The sequence below is a fragment of the Ruditapes philippinarum genome, unplaced genomic scaffold (assembly GCF_026571515.1).
Source record: "Ruditapes philippinarum isolate M1 unplaced genomic scaffold, ASM2657151v2 ctg1298_1_1_1_1, whole genome shotgun sequence".
NCBI lineage: Eukaryota > Metazoa > Mollusca > Bivalvia > Venerida > Veneridae > Ruditapes > Ruditapes philippinarum.
Window position 1 is genome coordinate 41731 of NW_026866118.1, and position 23039 is coordinate 64769.

The following is a 23039-nucleotide window of genomic DNA, read 5'->3' on the forward strand; positions in this document are numbered from 1 at the left end:
TGGTAGTTTTTTTTTATTATCAAATTTGCTCATATTAATTTGATTGGCCCCTTTTAAGTTAAAAAATGAAATACCTTTAAACGTCTGCGTCTACAGAACTAATTGATGGATGATCACCAAACTTTGTCTGTAGCATTCAAAGGTAGTTTGTTATCAAGTTGGCTCATATTAATTTGATTAGGGACCGCTTAAGCTTCAAATAGAAATACCTTTAAACGTCTTCTTCAACAGAACAACTAATTGATGGATGATCACCAAATTTTGACTGTAGCATTTTTAGATAGTCTTTTATCAAGTTTGATCATATGAATTTGATTGGTTCCTTTTAGTGACCAATAGAAATACCTTTAAACGTCTCCTTCTACAGAACTTATTGATGGATGATCAACAAATTTTGGGTGTAGCATTCTTAAGTATTCTTCTACCATATTTGCTCATATGAAATTGATTGGTTCCTTTTATGGGTCTCTAGAGCTAAAAATAGAAGAAGAAAAATCTTTAGACGTCTTCTACAGAACTCACCAAACTTCGTCTGTAATATTCTTTGGTAGTTTTTTTTATCAAATTTGCTCATATTCATTTGATAGGCACTTTTTAAGCTACAAAATGAAATACCTTTAAACATCTGCGTCTACACAACTAATGATGGATGACCACCAAATTTTGTCTTCAGCATTCTAAGATAGCCTTTTATCAAGTTTGATCATATGAATTTGATTGGCTCCTTTTAGGGACCGCTAAAGTTTAAAATAGAAATACCTTTAAATGTCTCCTTCTTCAGAACTTATAGATGGATGATCACCAAACTTTGACTCTAGCATTCTTAGGTATTCTTCTATCAAATTTGCTCATATGAAATTGATTGGCCCCTTATCGTGTCTAGAGCTAAAAATAGAAGAAGAAAAACCTTTAGACATCTTCTTCAGAACTAATAGATGGATGTTCACCAAACTTTGTCTGTAGCATTCTTTGGTAGTTTTTTTTTTATCAAATTTGCTCATATTAATTTGATAGGCCCTTTTTAAGTTAAAAAATGAAATACTTTTAAACGTCTGCGTCTACAGAACTAATTGATGGATGATCACCAAACTTTGTCTGTAGCATTCAAAGGTAGTTTGTTATCAAGTTGGCTCATATTAATTTGATTGGCCCCTTTTAGGGACCGCTTAAGCTTCAAATAGAAATACCTTTAAACGTCTTCTTCAACAGAACAACTAATTGATGGATGATCACCAAATTTTGACTGTAGCATTTTTAGATAGTCTTTTATCAAGTTTGATCATATGAATTTGATTGGTTCCTTTTAGGGACCAATAGAAATACCTTTAAACGTCTCCTTCTACAGAACTTATTGATGGATGATCAACAAATTTTGGGTGTAGCATTCTTAAGTATTCTTCTACCATATTTGCTCATATGAAATTGATTGGTTCCTTTTATGGGTCTCTAGAGCTAAAAATAGAAGAAGACAAATCTTTAGACATCTTCTACAGAACTCACCAAACTTCGTCTGTAATATTCTTTGGTAGTTTTTTTTAATCAAATTTGCTCATATTCATTTGATAGGCCCTTTTTAAGCTACAAAATGAAATACCTTTAAACATCTGCGTCTACACAACTAATGATGGATGACCACCAAATGTCTTCAGCATTCTTAGGTAGTCGTTAATCAAGTTTGCTAATATAAATTTGATTGGCCCCTTTTAGGGGCCTCTAAAACTAAAAATATAAATACCTTTAAATGTCTCCTTCTACAGAACTTATAGATGGATGATCACCAAACATTGACTGTAGCATTGTTAGGTATTCTTCTATCAAATTTGCTCATATCAAATTGATTGGCCCCTTATCGGGGTCTCTAGAGCTAAAAATAGAAGAAGAAAAACCTTAAGACATCTTCTACAGAATTAAAAGATGGATTTTCACCAAACTTTGTCTGTAGCATTCTTTGGTAGTTTTTTTTATCAAATTTGCTCATATTAATTTGATAGGCCCCTTTTTAAGCTAAAAATGAAATACCTTTAAACGTCTGCGTCTACAGAACTAATTGATGGATGACCATCAAATGTCTTCAGCATTCTTAGGTAGTCGTTAATCAAGTTTGCTAATATAAATTTGATTGGCCCCTTTTAGGGGCCTCTAAAACTAAAAATATAAATACCTTTAAATGTCTCCTTCTACAGAACTTATAGATGGATGATCACCAAACATTGACTGTAGCATTGTTAGGTATTCTTCTATCAAATTTGCTCATATCAAATTGATTGGCCCCTTATCGGGGTCTCTAGAGCTAAAAATAGAAGAAGAAAATCCTTTAGACATCTTCTACAGAACTAATAGATGGATGTTCACCAAACTTTGTCTGTAGCATTCTTTGGTAGTTTTTTTATCAAATTTGCTCATATTAATTTGATAGGCCCTTTTAAGCTAAAAATGAAATACCTTTAAACGTCTGCGTCTGCAGAACTATTGATTGATGACCACCAAATTTTGTCTTAAGCATTCTTAGGTAGTCTTTAATCAAGTTTGCTAATATAAATTTGATTGGCCCCTTTTAGGGGCCTCTAAAGCTAAAAGTAGATATACATTTACACGTCTTTTTCAACAGAACTAATTAATAGATGATCACCAAATTTTGTCTGTAGCATTTTTGAGTAGTCTTTATCACATTTGCTCATATGAATTTGATTGGCTCCTTTTAGGGGCTGCTAAAGCTTAAAATACAAATACATTTTAAAGTCTGCTTCTACAGAACTAAAAGATGTATGATCACCAAACTTTGTCTGTAGCATTCAAAGGTAGTTTCTTATCAAGTTTGCTCATATTAATTTCATATCTTTAAACGTCTCCTTCTACAGAACTTATTGATGGATGATCATCAAATTTTGACTGTAGCATTCTTATGTATTCTTCTATCAAGTTTGCTCAAATTAATTAAATTGGCCCGTTTTAGGGGCCGCTAAAGCAAAAAATAGAAATACCTTTTAACATCTCCTTCTACAGAACTAATTGATAGATGATTACAAAATTTTGTCTGTAGCATTCTTAGGTAGTGTTTTATCAAGTTTGCTCATACTAATTTGATTGGACCCTTTTAGGGCCGGCTAAAGGAAAACAAATAGAAAAACCTTTGAACATCATTTTCAGGTTTATTGACATTCAGATTTGGACCTGGGGTGTAATTTCTAATGCAATATAATAGTATATTTCTTGACAATATAATTTCGGAAGAACAAACCCGTCGCTCCAAAGAGCAAACAGACGAAGAAATATTTGATTACGAATCCACGCCTTCGCGTGAAGCGCAATTAGATGGCGAGGGAGATTCTGTGCAGTTTCAAGGGAAATACCCGACTTAGAAACGTTCAAAATCTCGAAGCAAAGATTCGTGTTAAACTAAATATCAGATGCTGGGAGAAAAATTTGATTCGAAAAGTCAATGTCTGGACAGTAATTTAGACCGTCTATTCAGTATTTTGTCTTCCAAACATTCTCCCGGAAATGCAAATTCTGATTCTGATAGTACAAATTATCTATCAAAACGTGACGACATTATTTCGATTCCAACAAACAGGGATGTTGAGAATTTTTTGAATGACATTGATCCAGAAGCTCCCAATTCTGAATTAAAAAGTCACAGGATAAAAGTGATTCAAATTCAACGTTGCCGAAAAGACAAAAAGTTGTCTTGCGGAATTATTTGGAGAAGACGCTCTTTTACCAAGTAAAGAATCTGAAGAGAATGGTATATCACTTGATGATGCTCAGAAATCTTTTATTTCAAACAGAATCCACAACATTTGTCAGCCTATAATGAAAGTCTACTTGATGAATTTCCAGTTAGCAAAGCTAATTTCTTTAAGTACCTAAAATTGATCCATTCTTTGAATTTTTCCTTAAAAGAATACATGGTGAAAAAGGGTCCTTTGCAAATTCTAAACACAAAGGGATGACCAGTTCATTTTCTCAACCTTGCAATAGAAATAATTGCCTACAAAGGCTCCCATGCAGCTCGCATAGGCGCATAGGAATGATAACTCAGACCTATTTTCAACAAGGACTTGGAAATTTATTACAGCTACTTCTTAGGTAATTTGGGTTCTGAAGATCAAGTAAAACAAGTGAGAAATATTTTGATATCATTACCAGAAGTATGGATCTGTTTGGCCGGACAGGAGCCTTTTTCCACATAATCAGAAGACCTTTAACTATGTCTGACACATCTCACTTTGAATTACATGATCATGGGAAATTCTCTTAAGTTTACCACTATCAGGCGAAGGGCTTTTTGGTCCAGATTTTGAAACGTTAAAGCAACGCAAAGAAAGAAAAAAGCAATTAGATAAACTTTTGCCAGATTTTCACAAAAAGATACAATGAATGAACGCAAACCTTATTCCAATTCAAAGGCTCAAAAACCACCTGCGAAAAAGCCACTATATGACAGACAGCGAACTGCAACTTCCTCAAATAGTTCAGATACTTTTTGCATCCCAAAAGTCACAGTATCTGGAGTCAAGCCCTCAAGTTAATACCAGCGAGACAGGTCATTTAGCTATGGTAAATCAAACCGTTCAGATACCTCCAAATCTATTGGTAGAGAACGTGGGCGACCAGAAAGAAAATGACTCGGTAAGAACAATAGCAAATTTCCAGAGATGCCTGTTAGGGGAAGACTCAATCATTTCTTTGCAGAATGGCAAAAAATAAAAACGATCAAAAGGTTTTAGATATTATTCAAAATGGCTACAAACTGGAATATATAAAAAAAAGCCACCGTTTTTTGGGCACCAAACATACAAATGTAAATTCAAGAGTTTCAAATTTAATCAGTATAGAAAATCAGGAGCTTAAAAAATGCTATAGAAATAGTCCATCCGACTATGAAAAAGTTTTACACTAAATTATTTCTGGTAACCTAAAAGAATGGGGAAATGAGACCAGTTATAAATCTCAAACCCGTCAACATGTATCTCAGGAAAAACCATTTCAAGATGGTTACCATAAAAAAGTGCTAAATCTAGTTCGAAAAAAGGATTGGGCATTCAGTCTAGATTTAAAGGATGCTTATTTTTACATCCCTATTCACAAAAAGCGTCGGAAAAATCTTCGCTTTTGTTACAAGGGAAAAGTTTACCAATTCAGAGCACTATGCTTTGGACCATCAGTAGTAGCTCCAAGAGTTTTACAAAAATCACAGCAGTAGTAGCGGCACATCTTCGAAAACAAAGCATACACCTATTAACTTACCTAGGTTATTGGTTATCAATGAATCAGTCCAAACATTATCTCATTCAGAATCGCTGAATCTTCTTTTAGAACTAGGTTTTGTAGTTTACAAAAAGAAATCCAATCTTGGCCCCTAAACAATCAGTAATTACTAAAGGGGGGTTTATTTCCAACTCCAGAGGGGGTTGTGGGTCTGAAAATATCTGCAAAAATTTACTTTTAGTTCAGAATACAGCCAGGGACTATTTGATATTTCTAGGCAAAAATGCTTCTTGTCCGGATCTGATACCAAATGCATTGTTGTTCATGCAACCGGTCCAACTTCATTTGCTGCAGAATTGGAGTCCAATGAGAATGTCCTTTTCACATCTAATATCAGTTACACCTTCGCTAAAAATCATCTACAGTGGTGTTTCCAGGAAGTGAACATTCTCAAGGGCTGCTGTTATCTACAAAGTCCACAGATTCAAGCAGTAAATGGGGTTGGAGTGGATATATGACTAATTTTACTATGCAAGGACGTTGATAAACTCAGACAATATGACAGTTGTACAATACATCAACAAACAGGGGGTACGAAATATCTGAATCTCTGCCAGAAAACTTGGGACCTTTGGACGTTGGCACTAGCCAATGGCATGTCAATGAAAGCAGCTCATATAGCTGGAGACAAGAATTGACTGGCAGGTGCTCTAAGCTGATACAGAGTAAATGAGACAGAGTGGTCCTTGAACAAAACAATTATGAGAAAAAATTAAACATCTTGGCTTTTTCAATGATGGATCTGTTTGCGATAGTAGAAAACAAACAGCCACAACTGTTTTGTACCTGGATTTTTCACCCAGCAGCATATGCAGTGGATGCCCTCTCAATCGCATGGACAAACATGTATGCCTTTGCATTTCCAATGATACAGTTGATACCGCGTACAACACATGCAGAAATATATATGTGTACTCTAATCTTAATTGCACCAAATTGGCCGCGTCAACATTTGTTTCCGATTTGTTTGCAAATATTGATTGCAGAACCTCTCATACTACCCGTTCAATCAGATCTATTGTCTCAAGTCAAGGGGAGAATTGTATATCATCAACCAGAGGTTTATTCTAAATCTGACTGCATGGCCTATATCGATAGATACTATGAAACAAGAGGCTTTTCAGAGAAATCTAGGAAGTTACTGGCCGCCTCATGGCAAAATGGCACTAAGAAAGACTATATTTCTAAGTTAAGAATTTTCATTCATTGGTGTATTGAACAACAAATTGATCCATACACAGCATCTCTAGAACAATGCGTAAATTTCTTATCTGAATTTTTTTGCAGGTTCTGCATATATTCATCTGGCTATAGATCTATGGTATCTTCTGTTTTACCAAGGGTTGACAACTTTGCTGTTGGACATCACTCTTAAGTCATAAAGCATTTAAAAAGTGTATTTAATGAAAGATCACCTTTAAAAAAGCTTGTTCCTGAATGGGATTTACTGTTTGTTTTACAGGCACTAACAGAGACCCCTTTTGAACCTTTGAGAAAAGCGTCCCTGAAGCATCTTGCATGGAAAACAAGCTTCCATATTGCTGTAACATCTGTCAGACAATGTAGTGATCTGGAATCTCTTAAGCTTGGTGAGGGAAATGTAAACATACAAAGTAAATGTAAAAGTTTCATAAGACAAGGACTTTCCAAATAGGCCAGACCAAATCATGTTCCTATATTTGTGTTCATTCCGGCCTTTCCAAAAAACAAATTATTAGATCCCAAAAACGCTGTTTGGCTGTGCATTTACGGAACAATTTAGAAATAAAGGTGCATAATCTGATGTTACTGAACTATTTATTTCGCTTAACAAACCTCATAGACCAGTTGCAGCACAGATAATTCCAAGCTGGATTATCAAAACTATCAAACATGCATGCAATAACAGTATAAAGAAAATATAAAAACAATGTGAAAGACCTCTCAACGAAAAGTATAGGTCCTTCTTGGGCAGTGAAAAGCGTGATAGAGACCGGTCTTAGGCGACCACTTTCGTGAAAAATTATTTCACTACTGTAAAAGTAGATTGTCTGAAAACTACTTGCCATTAATAGATAAACTGTCAGTCGTATCTTGGCGAGTCGTATGACCATGTTGCATTCTAGTCTTTAGATATTCGAGGATACCTTAAGAAGCAGGATTCAGTACTTTGTAAGTACGTTTGTAAGAACATTTAATCAATGATGCTATATTTTTGATCCTTAAGATCTCAGCATGAAATTATTGTTGTGTATACATGTTATGTGGTATTTTAAGTTTCTTCGTTTTGGCCCTTATTAATTTGGGTGGTTCCAGTATTCCTACTTGATTACTGTATAATCACCATTAGGATATGTTGCCTGCTTGTTAACTTTGTCTTTTGACGTCTTGTCTGTGATATGCAGGCTTCATAACCTCTGATCCCCTTTCAAAATTCCATTTTATTTAGTTCCACCCATTGTTATCTCGTTTAGGGCACATGCTTTCTATTACTTGGGGACGAACTCCGCTTTTCATTAAATAGCACGGAAGTGTCACATTGAAGGTTCGATGATGACCACCGCATAAACACATCTGCGGATGTTTCTAAATTCAAATTTTTTACCATTTCTTGTTTAAATGTTGAATTCTGCTAAAACCAGTGCTAGGGGATGTGGATGGTAGGTTTCACTTTCAAGTACCGTCTATGAACAGGCTCAATCAAACCGAGCCTGAAACATTTTCAATTTTGTCGTTTTGGGCTTTCTTTAGGGATTCTCTATTTTATCTGCACAATATCAACTCAAAAAGTATCAATTACTTTACATGTATTTACCTTTGATGTATAGATATTTGAGTATCATAGGCACAGCAAACAGTTGATTAATGGTCCATTGTGAACAACTGTATATTCTATTATTGTCATACACCCCAGTGTCCTTACATCTGAAATGGTTAATACATATATTACATTTTTTAATTCAATCATTATTTCCTAGGTACCATATTCACATGTAAATATAATTGAAAAAGGAACAGAATATCAGTGTAAGTGCTTTGCCCACAAAGATACAATTCTCCATAGTAAGAAATGGAACAATACAATTAAACTTTGCATAAATCTATGATCTATCCATCTATTTTAATTATTAAAGACATAACTTGGGACCTTGGTTTTATTATACCAATCTAAGTAATTGACATCTTGATCAAAATGGAAGAGAAAGAAATACCCGAATTACTGTGCAATTTCCGAATTTGGTAAAACTTTAATAAACACTAGAATTAAAGTGTTTCTCCATGGTTTATTTCAATCAGTAAATATGGTTTGAATAAATTTCACATCAGTAGTTTTAATAGTAATACTAAAAGCTAAGCCTCTTTCGACCCGTGCTTTCTATTCCTTCAAAGAGGACAGAAACAAATTTTACGTCTGTATCTCTCGCGTTCTTCGAGGTTACCGATATGCGTAACGGTACGGTAGCACACCACAGAAATGTAAGCCACAGCTTCGAATGGCCAGGGAGGATATCTTGGATATAGTGAATATTCTGGATTTATATGACTGGTTGGCTTTAAAGTGCATTTTCAGCATGAAATTTGTTTTTGTGACATCTAATATGATCACTGGCAAATTCGAAAACATGGCCAGAAATCACATGCTGTTGATTATAGATGTCAAGGCCGCCATTTTTTGTAAACATTGCTTTTAAACAGCATGCACGGTAAAAACAAGTCATTTTACAGGGGGGTACAAACTTTTAGCAGTAGCAAAAAATCTACAAGGTTGAGCACCAGTTTCTTTGTGATATTTTGCATGTATAGGGAGTTGCTAAAGCAGAGACGGTGTTCCTTTAGCCTGTATATTTGCAGGTATTTTTTGCCAGAGGGACGAAATGTGTTGTTTTGGGTCTCGGGCCACTGTAGATTTTGGGCTTCAACGGAATGAATTGCAACTTTTTTGACTGCCTGCCTATAGTAGATGGGATAATTTCTTTGTAGATTTTCAATCTTATGTCATATATGTTCTCAACAAAATGTGTTTTCTTTTTCCAGTTTGTGAAGTTTGGTATGAGAATTAATAGACATATTGCTTGTTTGACATTGACGGCAGGAACTTGAAATTAACTGTGGAGTGCTACCTAAATATCTGCAGATGTACCCGGAAGTTGAAAATCGAAAGTGAAAGTAAACTCGATTTGCATGAACGCCCCTGCTGATTATTAACATTATAATATTTAAAAAAATATTTAAGGAAGTTATATGCACTGCTTCTTTCACATTGTCGTTTAAAGCTTTATAAAGACAACAGAAGGATCAGTTAACCGTTAAGCTGTTATTTATGTCACTGTCACAATCAGCCATACACTTTATTTACGACGACATACTGAACATATTTAGGAAGATTGAATGTTATGGAGATAATGTGGTGGATAAATGCTTTTGTGTTTCTTTTTCTAATATCTTTAATATTCAGATTAATATTCAGATCTATCGAATTGCTTTTGCAAAAAGTTCCATCTAAAATAGAAACAAAAAATGTTACAGATTTACAAGTAAATCAATTAAAAGAAGAAGGTGCAGCCAAACAAGGGACACTTATGAAGCGCAAAAGGTGAGTTGTTTTGTTTTAAGAAATTAGTTTTTGTTTATTCGCATGAGAGTATTTTGCAATACATAACTTTATATGTCGCACACAAAAAGATTTATGTATTTAACTATAATTTTAAAAACCTTTGTTAATAAGGGATTATCCATAATTACCTGGAATTATGCCTTAAATTCAATAATAACTGTTAGAAGTTTATATAACAATCACTATATCATGCGTTATCCTCTTTACAAGAAAACATAAATTATAAACATTAAGCACATTATGATTAACACATGAGTATACGCAAATACAACACAATCTAAATGTTTTGATAACGTCATTAGTGTTGACTAGGGATTCAACGTACATGTACCGGTATTTGACGTTGTACGCACAACAAGGTCGATTTTGATTCCTATAATCTCGTTAGGTAATTAATGATCTTGAAGCCCTTTCATGGAAATATTTCAGGTGTTGCTCTCCATAAGTGTGCTAGTAGCTTAAACCTATTACTCTTGAACTGCTGCTTGATTGTGGAGAAAAATTACACGCGTAAATTGAAATATTTTATATATATATTTTTCATTCAACTAAAAATAGTGCGTGATGAAATTAGGTTTTAGACAAAACAAACATATGCGAAAATAACCTTATTTATTTATGAAGTAGTCTGTTTTCACCGTTGCTGTCTTTAAATAGATTTGAAAGTAACTGTTTCATTCGTCTTAGATTCTAAGAGATTTTATTTATTTTAAGAATTAGTTTTCTATTGGATAGGTAAAATCACAGGCACGAGTATCGGACCTGGGAAGAAAAAATATGACCAGATTGATAAAAAAAACCTGTGTTCATCTTAAATGTGTCAAAAAACCCAAAAAAATGTAAATAATGACCCCCTTTAAAAATATACTATAAGTTAAGAGAAGGCCGGAAACTCCAGATTCGAGCCTACGAGCAAGGGATTCATTTCCCGGGCCGTTGTGAAAACAATTGGCCAGACAATTAAAAAAAACTTTTATCACTATTTCACGTTTATATTAAGCTTCAAAATGAGACCAACCCCAAGTCTCTAGCCCTTCCCGTTCATGAAATATCTATCAGGAAACGAGCGAATTCGTGTTAAAAATCCTTGGTAGACAGAATTGCGGCACAACAATTCGGTACGTAAACATAGACTAATACATGTATGTCAGCTGACTACGGGTCAAAATTACTTGAATTTACTAAATAATATTACTAAATACATTAAGTTGGACCACTCACAACCGTCAGTAGCATCTGATACACACGAGATTCGAGTTTCAAACATTTACACGGTCTTTCAATCGCTTTCTACGCCATTAGGCATCCTTGTGTGAAACGTTGCGGTTTTCGTTGCTATTGGCCAATCAGAAGACTCGTTACAAAATATCGAACAGCTGATTGACAATGGCGTAGAAAGTAATCTAAAGACCGTGGAAAGGTTTGAAATTCGAATTTTGCGTGTATCAGATGCTACTGACGGTTGTGAGTGGTCCAACTTAATGTATTTAGTAATATCATTTAGTAAATTCAAGTGATTTTGACCCATACTCAGCTGACATACATGTATTAGTCTATGTTTACGTATCGAATTGTTGTGCCGCAATTCTGTCTACCAAGGATTTTCAGCACGAATTCGCTCGTTTCCTGATAGATATTTCATGAACGGGAAGGGCTAGAGACTTGGGGTTGGTCTCATTTTGAAGCTTAATATAAACGTGAAATAGTGATAAAAGTTTTTTTTAATTGTCTGGCCAATTGTTTTCACAACGGCCCGGGAAATGAATCCCTTGCTCGTAGGCTCGAATCTGGAGTTTCCGGCCTTCTCTTAACTTATAGTATATTTTCAAAGGGGGTCATTATTTACATTTTTGTTTTGTTTTTTTTTGACACTTTTAAGATGAACACAGGTTTTTTTTATCAATCTGGTCATATTTTTTCTTCCCAGGTCCGATACTCGTGCCTGTGGGTAAAATTTTTAAAAAAAAATGGGTCAGATTTTGTTTGTTTGTTTTTTTATTTTTGAAGATTTCAAATTCTCTGCACAGGCACGAGTATCGGACCTGGGAAGAAAAAATATGACCAGATTGATAAAAAAAACCTGTGTCATCTTAAAAGTGTCAAATCTGGTCATATTTTTTCTTCCCAGGTCCGATACTCGTGCCTGTGATTCTCTGTAAAACCTTTGTGCAACTTGCACAATGTTTTTTTTTACTTGCTTATATTTGTTTCAGGTTACATTTTTATTTTATCTGTTTCTAATCGAGTCTTTCCAAACTTGACAAATATTCATGAAAACACCGTTTTTTCGGACGATTTGATGACAACGTTAATGGATAATGTAGAAACTACAAACCGTTCAAACATGATTTCACATGAACCCAAATTTTAAATGACAGGAAATTTAAGTTTGATGTTTTTTCAGGTTTTACATCAAGTTTTGGTGAATTTTTGACACAATGAATGTATGTTTAAGGCACTTTAGCATGTTATAAAATTTTCAAGTACATCGCGTTCTATCAGCTACGCCGCTGGTTATTTAAGACGAGCCTTTAAGGCACTGGACGATATTCAATAAATAATATTTTAAGTTTAAATAAATGGAGCATTTAACTTTATACACGATTGAATCTAATGAAGACAACATGAAAATGATCAAACTTACAATCAAATTTGATGTAATTCAGGGTCATTCCTCATAGTCCACAACATTCAAAGGAAATCGTCCTTGATATAGTTTTCAAGAATTATAATGGAATGTATAAGCATTCTGAAGCAAGACACAATGTGACACTATCTGTAATTTGTCTTAAAAAGATGTAGCCTTCATTTATACATAGATATGTGAAATATCATTGTGTCAAAATGATTTGTAAGGGTGATAAACATATTTTGTTTAGTTTTTATTCACGGATTCTAGCATGAATATCGCAAAAGAGATAGAAAAACAAAATCAAAGAAAACATTGCCTTAAGACTCAGATCGAACGTGCGAAGAAATTATTCAAAAACCTTGAACATAATCCTAAAAACAAGAGGGCATAATTGCTTTAAATTGCTCACCTGATTTTGAAACTCAATCCCAATTTACAGTATTCCCTAGAGTGTAAACAAGGTTTTTCCATATTTGGACCTAGTTCAAACATGACCTTCAAATTAGCATAACAATCTTTCTGATCAATTTCCAGGAAATGTGGAATGAAACAAATAGCCCATAGTGTGTTGTTTTACCAATAGTGTTTCAATAGAAAGATCATATCCCGAGTGTTGACATTAGCAGGGTGACCTTGCCTATGGCCATCTTATAAGGAGTCTCGCCCACGTTTAAATTCTGCTAACCACTTTGCCTCTGTGGAATACTTTTGGCTTCTATCACCACACTCATCATCTATTAAGCGATGAATTTTGACATATGGCCCCTCTGAATAATTTTTTTGAATGCTTTGATCTCAATATTCTGGTTTTCCATTTTTTTTCTCGATGTTTTCAAGTAAGAGAAACAATGTACGTGTTGACTGAACTGCTGTTACTATTCAATTGACAAAGGTTTACATTGCTTAAAATGGTAAACAAATCTTGATTTGTATTACACCGACTTCTACAAACTTCCTTGATTATCCTCGTATGTGCAAGCTTACCGATGAATTTCATTGTTACCGCTCTTAAAAAGCTTATTATATTTTTTTCTGTATCATGTTATTGTATTCTTTTTTTTGTATGTTAAAGAGTGCTGGAATCAGAACATTCAGCAAAAAGAAAATCTGCCATATCAGAGCCTTCAGAACTTACCGATGGGCAGTCATACAGAGAATCATTTTCTTTGCCGAAAACAGAAAGTAGCCAAATATCAAGGTATGTCATTTTGTATGAAGCACATTACACCACACTTAAACTGTCCAAGATATTTTGTTAAAAATGTATGCATATTATGTCCATTCAGTTATTTTATGTTTTGTTAGTCTAGTTTACAATGTCAGTGCATGTTTGCAAATTGTTCATTCATGTACGCATTTTCAAAGTTAATATATTTTTATGTCAACATGATAATTTTGATTTTTTTTCATTCTTTTCTTATATTAACTCAAAAACGAAATGGTTTCGAACCAAGTAAACACACGAACAGTTATATAATATTTCTTTACAACCATCCACATCCTCCAAATATGTTTGTTTGTTTGTTTGTTTGTTTGTACAAAGATTTTCTCTGAGTAAAACCTGAAACTATTTTCTTCGTAGTCTCAGTAATCTAATAAGAAATGCCGCCTACAAAAAGTTTATACAACGGCCGTACAAATTTAGTTTCTTATTGTTTTTAGGTCGTTTGGAAGAAAATTGTTTGTTTTTTTACTAATATGTGATGAGAAAACTGTCAAGGACTGGGAAATACTATAATATATGTCTTCAAGATGTTCACATTGAAGAAGAGTTATGTTCCTTTGTTAAAAATGAATAGGGATACGACTCCTATGTTAGCCCATAGAAAAGTTATAGTAGAGGAGTAATGATTTTGTGAGTAGAAAATGTTTACACTGACGAAATTGAGATTTGTCTTATTTTTGATATGTTAATGCCGAACTGCAGACTTACTCTCGTTAATTTATACCGTCCAAATGATGATAAACCGGCTTTTTACGAAAATATATAACAAAAAGTACTTCAATTGGTAATGATAACGTGATAATTTTTCGAGATTGGGATCTTGTTATTCATCCCTCAATAGATTATGAAAATTACAGCAATATCAATAACCCTCAAGCAAAATAAAGTATTTTAGAACTATTGAACACGACGTCCGGTGTGTTTCAAATGGCAATAAAAGAGAATATACATGGAAAAGAAAGAAAAATCCGACAAGAAAACAAGCATAATAAAGGTTTTTCAAGTAAATTAGGATAATTTATGATTAATTAATTATGTTAATAATTGTAAAATAACTACAGGTTATAGAACAGACCATTCAGGTGTTTTGTTAACAATTAAATTATTTGAAAATGGAAGGGGAAAGGTTATTGGAAATTTAATTGCCCACTTTTGTCCGAAAACTCATATATTGATCTAGTTAAGAATTCATTACATAATTTAGTTGATTTAAATAAAACAGAAAATAACACTGAAGATAATTATATAGATCAAAATTTTATCCCACAAAGTTTTCTTGAATTTCTTTGGTTGTTCTTAGAGCCGTAATAATAAAATTTAGTGCAGAAAAAACATGGAAAAATTAGAAAAAAATTTAGAAAAAAATATTCAAATATTAGAAAAGCAAATATAAGAAAATCTCATTTTTTTCAAGTGAGGAAACTTGTGTTGGGGGAGGGGTGGCACTAAATGAAAGGAAAATCTCAGAAATGTTACAGAAAGTAAGATGGACTGATGTTAAGATCAAAATGCCGATACGAAAATTTAGGAGAAAACCTAGTACTTATTTTTTAAATCTTAAAAACAGAAATTTTACATATAAATTAACAACAACATTTGTTATGGAACACAATAAAGAAATTTGAAATACGAAAGATGTACTCAATTTTCAAAAACAAAATTATTACGGATAATTCAAATATAGATGAATCTCCTATAATAAACATTTTATAGGGGAAAAAGACAATAAATTAAATGCATTGGATTCTCAAATGTTAGAGCGTGAACTGACAATTGATGATTTAATATTTCCTCAAACAACATTAAATTTGGTAAACGTCCAGATTTAGATGGTTATACGTACTGTTGATTTTTTATATATATTTTTCTTGAAAGATCTCTCTTTTTATATGCATGTCCTCTATGCATACTGCAATTAACCAACTTAAAATGAAAGTGAAAGTGGAAGTTTTTTTCTATTTATGGTTTAATTTAATGACAATGAAAGTAATAAATGGAAAAATGCATCTTCTCGAAACTGAAAGTAAAAATTTCCCGTTAAAATTGTGCGTCAGTGTGCATATTTGAATGGATAATTTTACCGAAATATACCCTTTGCCTTTGGATGTAAAATATATACATCCGTAATAGAATCTACATGCTTAAACTACATGGTAGAAATACTTTCAACCCGTATTTAGTCCGATGTTAATATGTATTAATAGCCGGGATGTTTCTTTTGTGAATGGATTAGATGTTATTTCGTATATCAAAATAAGCATTAATTGTTGCCTTCACATTTGCAAGGAACTGATAACTTCTGTACATGCCAGATTAGAGGTACAGTGCGCATGTCCATAGAAATCCGTAGAAAAAATGATCAAACCCGGGTCGCCCGATTTAGTATAACGCTCTACCTATTGAGCTGACCGGACTGTTCGTTTCAGCTTTTATAAAACAAGTAAAGCCTATCAAAACTATAATATAACTAATGTACTGTTAAATTTTATATTTATAAATTTACTTAATTTAGGTGGACTTTTACTCAATATGTTGGGATAAACAAAGTCAAAAACTCCCAGCAAATTAATTACTTTTTGTTTACATGTTTAATTTATCTGCATAGGTAACGTTAGACCGAAATACTGTTTCTTGCATAGCAGACTGGCGTTTCCGTGAGTTTTACCCATGCCGGAAATTTCATTTGGCATGGGAGGGTGCCAGACGAGTCGCGTGCGAAACAACAACGTCAATTTATCACACACCCGTGCCGATTTTGCGACTCCGTAAATATGGTATTGCACGGCCGTGCATATATTTTGACGTGACGTCATTAGCGTTATACAAACATAGTGTAAAGACGCGCTAAATGTTAGCGTTATACTATAGGCGCGTCAATGAAAAATGACTCTTATTTCACTTTAAACGGTCTTTATTTTGGGTATGTGATAAATAGAATATTAAATTCGTGTAAGTTCATTACTGAATTTATTGCACTCGTTGAATAAAATAATATTATGCTCGCCAGAGGCTCGCATAAAATAATTTTATTCAACTCGTGCAATAAATTTAGTATTGAACTTACACTCATTCAATATCCTCTATTTAGCGCACTTTATGAATGAACCGCGTTAAAATGACGTCGTTTTAGAAGAGCAATATGTGCTTATGATGACATCATTTTACTGTTGTTATTTAAGTTGTAAGTTCATACGCTATTGTAAGAAATAGTTATGTAAGAAATGACGTTACCGCCCCTAATGGGTGGGACCCCTCGGGACGGATATTCCTCTCCGAACCGCAACATATAACAGACATAGAGGATATTGAATGAGTGTAAGTTCAATACTGAATTTATTGCACGAGTTGAATAAAATTATATTATGCGAGCCTCTGGCGAGCATAATATTATTTTATTCAACGAGTGCAATAAATTCAGTAATGAACTTACACGAATTTAATATTCTATTTATCACATACCCAAAATAAAGACCGTTTAAAGTGAAATAAGAGTCATTTTTCATTGACGCGTCTATAGTATAACGCTAACATTTAGCGCGTCTTTACACTATGTTTGTATAACGCTAATGACGTCACGTCAAAATATATGCACGGCCGTGCAATACCATATTTACGGAGTCGCAAAATCGGCACGGGTGTGTGATAAATTATTTTCTTGCATAGCAGTCTGGCGTTTCCCAAACTCCTCACAGTAATTACCTCCCTTGGCAGCCTTCAAAGACGTCACATGATGATGAAAGTCACATGACGTAACGTCGAAATTCAAATGTGAATATCGACCGTTACATAGATAGAGGATATTGAATGAGTGTAAGTTCAATACTGAATTTATTGCACGAGTTGAATAAAATTATATTATGCGAGCCTCTGGCGAGCATAATATTATTTTATTCAACGAGTGCAATAAATTCAGTTATGACCTTACACGAATTTAATATTCTATTTATCACATACCCAAAATAAAGACCGTTTAAAGTGAAATAATAGTCATTTTTCATTGACGCGCCTATAGTATAACGCCAACATTTAGCGCGTCTTTACACTATGTTTGTATAACGCTAATGACGTCACGTCAAAATATATGCACGGCCGTGCAATACCATATTTACGGAGTCGCAAAATCGGCACGGGTGTGTGATAAAAAATCTAACGTCATTTTTCTCTTTCTGTTATATTTTTAACTTTAAGTGCCTTCGTTCGATATAGTTTATCAAAAAATTATCAAAAGTATACAAAATAACGAAAAATAAATTCAAAAGCTAAAAAACATAAAATATCAAAATATATTGTTTCGGTAGAAAATATTCTCATAATTTTTTAAATTATTTCTAAATATTCATTTTATTTATTTATTTATTTATTTATTTATTTATTTATTCATAAACATTGTTAAATAAATGAGGAAAAACTTTTCTTGCATAGCAGACTGGCGTTTCCATGAGTTTTACCTATGCCGGAAATTTCATCTGGCATGGGGGGTTCCAGATGAGTCGGGTGCCAAACAACAACGTCATTTTACCGCACTTTATGGATGAACCGCGTTAAATTGACGTCGTTTTAGAAGGGAAATATGTGCTTAGGATGACGTCATTTCGCCGTTGTTATTTAAGTTGTAAGTTCATACTCTATTGTAAGAAAATAGTTATGGATGAAATGACTTTAATTTCCATGAACATATATCATATTGGTGTAAACCATTTTAAATATAAAATAATATGGCAGAATATGCAAGAAAAAATATCTGACATATGATTGCAGTTCGGATCGGAATATCCGTCCCTCGGAACCCGCCCATTGGGCGGTAACTCGGCAAGCCTTGTTACCGCCCAATGGGCGGGTTCCCTCGGGACGGATATTCCGGTCTGAACCGCAACATGTGACAGATATTATTAATCCGTTCTGTGTATTATTATCACCGTTCCTGGACGACGTTATATACAATTAACAATATTTGAACAGTTCTACCTGTACACCCCCTGCCTTTAGCCAATCAAAGTGAATTAATTGGACTCGCCCAACTGCCATTTTTTGTCGGGTTACTTAATAGTACCACTGAAAAATACCATTATCTATGTACGAATTCAGTATTAGTCTTTAGACTCTTGCAGGATAAACATAGCAAAATGCAATATTTTTTGCTACATGCCATTTCTGATAAGTGAATGTAGTCTTAATAAGAGTATATTTTGTTTTCTTTTCAAAACTGGCACTTCAAGACGAAAAAACTTCATAAATGCATTTTTCCGGGCGAGTTCAATACTATTAGTGTTTTTATTGCATCATACATATAATATAGCAGGCCAGTTATACTCCGTTTCAGAAAAAAAATTGCAAAGCAGTCGACGGAGTATAGAACATGAATGTTCACAGACATCATTACAATCGCAACTACTCGACCCTTTCCGTCAGTCTTCGGATAAGGACCTCGAACACAATAGTATGAATAGTTATGAATAGTTAGAATACGCAGAACGGATCCGGTATATCGGTCTAACCTACGATAAAAAAATAAACATGTAAACAAATAGTTGGAGTTGTTGATAAGTTTATTTCAAATATATGTAGTGGTGGGGTTTTCAACAATAAACACTTTAATGATGTTTATATAGATATTTATTTTATAGAGAATACAACCTGACATACATGTATATATATATGTGTGTGTGCGTGTGTGTGTGTGTGTGTGTGTGTGTGTGTGTATATATATATACATACCAGCCTTTGTAATGTAATATTCTAACACGACCCGCATTTTTCCCTATTGAACATAGAAGAACCGAAAGTGTGTATTATTATGCAATAGAGTCACTGTTTGACGTTCTATATTTAGACGTGTGACGTAATCATTGTACATGTGACGTAACCACTATGAAATCCGACGCGCTGACAATAAGTACGGAAACAAATCAGGCGCAATTTTGCTTAATAGCAGGTACGGCAGCATTAATTGGTTTATGTCGTGTTAGAATCGAAATAATATATCCAAATCGGTGATTTTATCGCTGGATAACATTACTGTTTGTCGTTCGGATGCGCAACATTATATCACTCGGGCTACGCCCTCGTGATATAATTCCTCGCATCCGAACTCCAAACAGTGATGTTATTGAGCTATAAAATCACAGTTTGGTATATATTTTTTCTTAAATAAAAATAAGAAGCAAGTATTTCTATAAAGTAATAACTGATATTAACTAATTTTAAAGTTGTTTTCACTTCGAGAGCGAGTCAAGGAGTGGTTAGGTACTAAGAAATGTTACATTCCAGAACCAAATCATATAAAAATAACTTGCATACAAAATTAATCATTCCTCACTCAACTTGCAAAACCAGTTCAATCACCCATAACAAAACACAAAAGACAATTATGAACACATAACACCACAATAGATTTGGTCTTGCCTTTAAGGGAAATTACTACTGTAAACATTCTAAAAAGATTACTTGAGACTAATTTTGAGCTTATCTACATATATGTAGTAAAAGTCTACCTAAAATAAGTGAATTCATAGGTACAAAAGCAAACAGTACATTATTTATATATTTATTATTATGGTTGTAGAAACCTAAAGTACAAAAAAACCAACCTGTTGACATTTAGTCGGATTTGTTTAAAATTGAACATCAGTGGGCATACTTAAATTACAAATTGTTGTCAGACATATTTTCAAGCATAAGAGTACCGGGAGACACATTAGATGTTAAATATATACATTCGTTTTACATTATCTCTGTTTCTGTTTACACCTGAAACCACGTGGTAGAACTACTTTCAATCTGTGTTGTTTCCGAGGTTATTATAGATAATAGTCGAGGCAGTTAAGTAGCGCATGTAGTCTAACTAATTGTACTACTTGTTTAGTTATTGTGATATTTTCTTAATTAAGGTGTCTTTTCTTTTTTGTGAAATATATATAAGTGATTTCCAAATTCTTCTAGGTATTAGTTTTGATAGAAATAATCTTTATAACAATATAACACTAGATCACAAAGACCCTGATATTGCCTATGGGTAACAGTATATAAATAAGTTTATATTTAGACTGGCCTTGTAATGATGGCATAATTTTGTCAAGAGATTATCGTTATAAAGGAGTAGATTTCTGATGTGTAATCCAGGATCAAATTACATCAAAATTATCCTAGCTTACTTCAAAGAGATTTAACTATACATTCTGACCCAGAACAAAAAAAAATATCTCAGAATCTAACTGAGCATGGTAGATTTAATCAAGTATTTTTGTTGGCTTTATGTGTTGACCACCCTCAATAAAGGTATTTGGCAAGAAATGAAATATTATTGACTGAACGGTGAATGACATCTATATTATAGCTGAGATAAAAAAACCAACATATTTGCCATTTTTATAAACTTTGCTTCGTTACATATATTTTTACTGAAAACATACGAGGTTCTGCTTAAAAAAGTTGATATTGAAGCAAACATTGACAATAAGAAAAATGAAGACTTTCGCAATTGAAATTTTTTATATCCTTCATTTATGTCCCTTGTTGTTTTATCAGATATTAATATTAAAAAGAACTGTTATATCTTTCAAATATTCAAATATTCCCTAAGTTAGGATTACCACTGCTGGAAAAAAACAACCTGAAATTAAATGTTCAATGTTCTATAATGTACTAAAACAGGGGACCCGGGTTCGCCATTGCTCTTTAAGATGCAGGTGAACAATCTCATCAATAATATAGAAAGCCACTTACTTGATATATTTAACTGCTTGACACATTTTTGGTTTCATTTTAAATTTTTGCTCGGAAATACTGGGTATACATAACGCAGCTGACATAGAATTGATACATAGTAAGTTTTTGAGACGAGTGTAGAAAAGTCGACTAATTAAAAGGCATTTTATGTTGAAAAAGGGAGATTGTCACTTTATATACACAAAATTAAAACAATTATAAAAAATAAAATAGAAAAATAAGTATCAAATATTGGATAAAATCTTAAAACAAAAAAATTCATCTTATGAAAGATAATTTTTCTTAGCTCGACTTTTTTTTCGAAGGAAAACATATAGGTATTCATACTGTCTTGGCGGCGTTCCCATTGCCGCTGCCGTCCGCAAACTTTAAAGTTCTTGGTGTTTTGTCTTCATACTTGGCGACATTTTTTTTTATTACAAGACCTTCAAGTAGACCAGACTAAACTTGACTTTAATTCATAAATGGCTTTGACCTTTAGGGTCAAATGTCTAAATTTTCCTTGCTTTTGTTGACTTTGATCGAAGTGACTTTTTTGAATGGATTGTCTTCAAACTTGAACAGAACAATCCTTAAGGTATACCTTCAAGATAACCAGACATATATTGACATTCACTCATAAATGACCTTGACATTGAAGGTCAGCTTATTGAAATTGTCATTTTTTTCAGTAACTGCCAATCAATTTTTTATTAATGAATGAATTGACTTCATATGAATATTCTTAAGCATGAGACATTGATGTATATCAATTTCAAATTGACCATGGCCCATTAATGACTCTAATTTTAAGGTTGAATTATTGAATTGTCACAGTTTTTTTCCGTATAATTGACTGTAACTTGGTTTTTAATAAATGAATTATCTTTGTACTTGGACAAAACAACATTTTGGACAAGGCATATGAAGGGTTGAACTGACTTTGACCTTGAGCTTAAAATAACCTTGGCCGACAGGGTCAAATTATTAAATTTTGGTTAAATTGTCATTATTTTGTTATTTATGTACGGATTTGATTTATACTTCGATAAAACAACTCTTCTTACCAAGCAATCATATTTAATAATTTAGATGTGACCTTGACCTTTAATTGACCTCGACTCCGACGGGGGACACTATGTGATTACTGTAACAGTAAAGTAATGACTAAATCAGCAAGAATGACGTTTACATTATAGCTGAGATAAACAAAAAAATATATATGCCATTTTTCTAAACTTTGCTTCGTTACATATACTTCTTCTGTCGTCTGCTACGAGTTACTTTGTTTATCAAAAACTTTCTAATATCAAAATGTTTGTGCTTATACATTCTGAATGCTTTGGACTTGAATCATCATGTCTCAGTGAGTTTCAACAAACATATTATATGTTGGTTTCACCTATTTGAAGCATGATTATTTTTACATATTCAATTAGATATTTGGTAGATTAGGTTCATAATGTAAATAGGAAGATCGAAGTCATCTCCAATTACAAATATTAACTGTATTATTTATTATCTTTAGTTCCGGTGTCGCGTAATTATCTTACGCGTGGTAATATTACCTCGCGTGTGATTATTACTCACACGGTTAGGGGTAGTGCCGTTAG

At 33.3% G+C, this 23039-nt stretch overlaps 1 protein-coding gene across 1 annotated transcript in view; it reads left to right on the top strand.

The window, feature by feature from the left end:
• Window positions 1–9551: 9551 nt before the first annotated feature.
• LOC132731393 (E3 ubiquitin-protein ligase RNF213-like) overlaps window positions 9552–23039 on the top strand; it is a 62181-nt gene continuing 48693 nt past the window's right edge. The window contains 2 exon segments of the mRNA XM_060717573.1: window positions 9552–9844; window positions 13570–13695. Coding sequence (XP_060573556.1) covers window positions 9645–9844; window positions 13570–13695 — 326 coding nt within the window. The 5' untranslated portion in view covers window positions 9552–9644.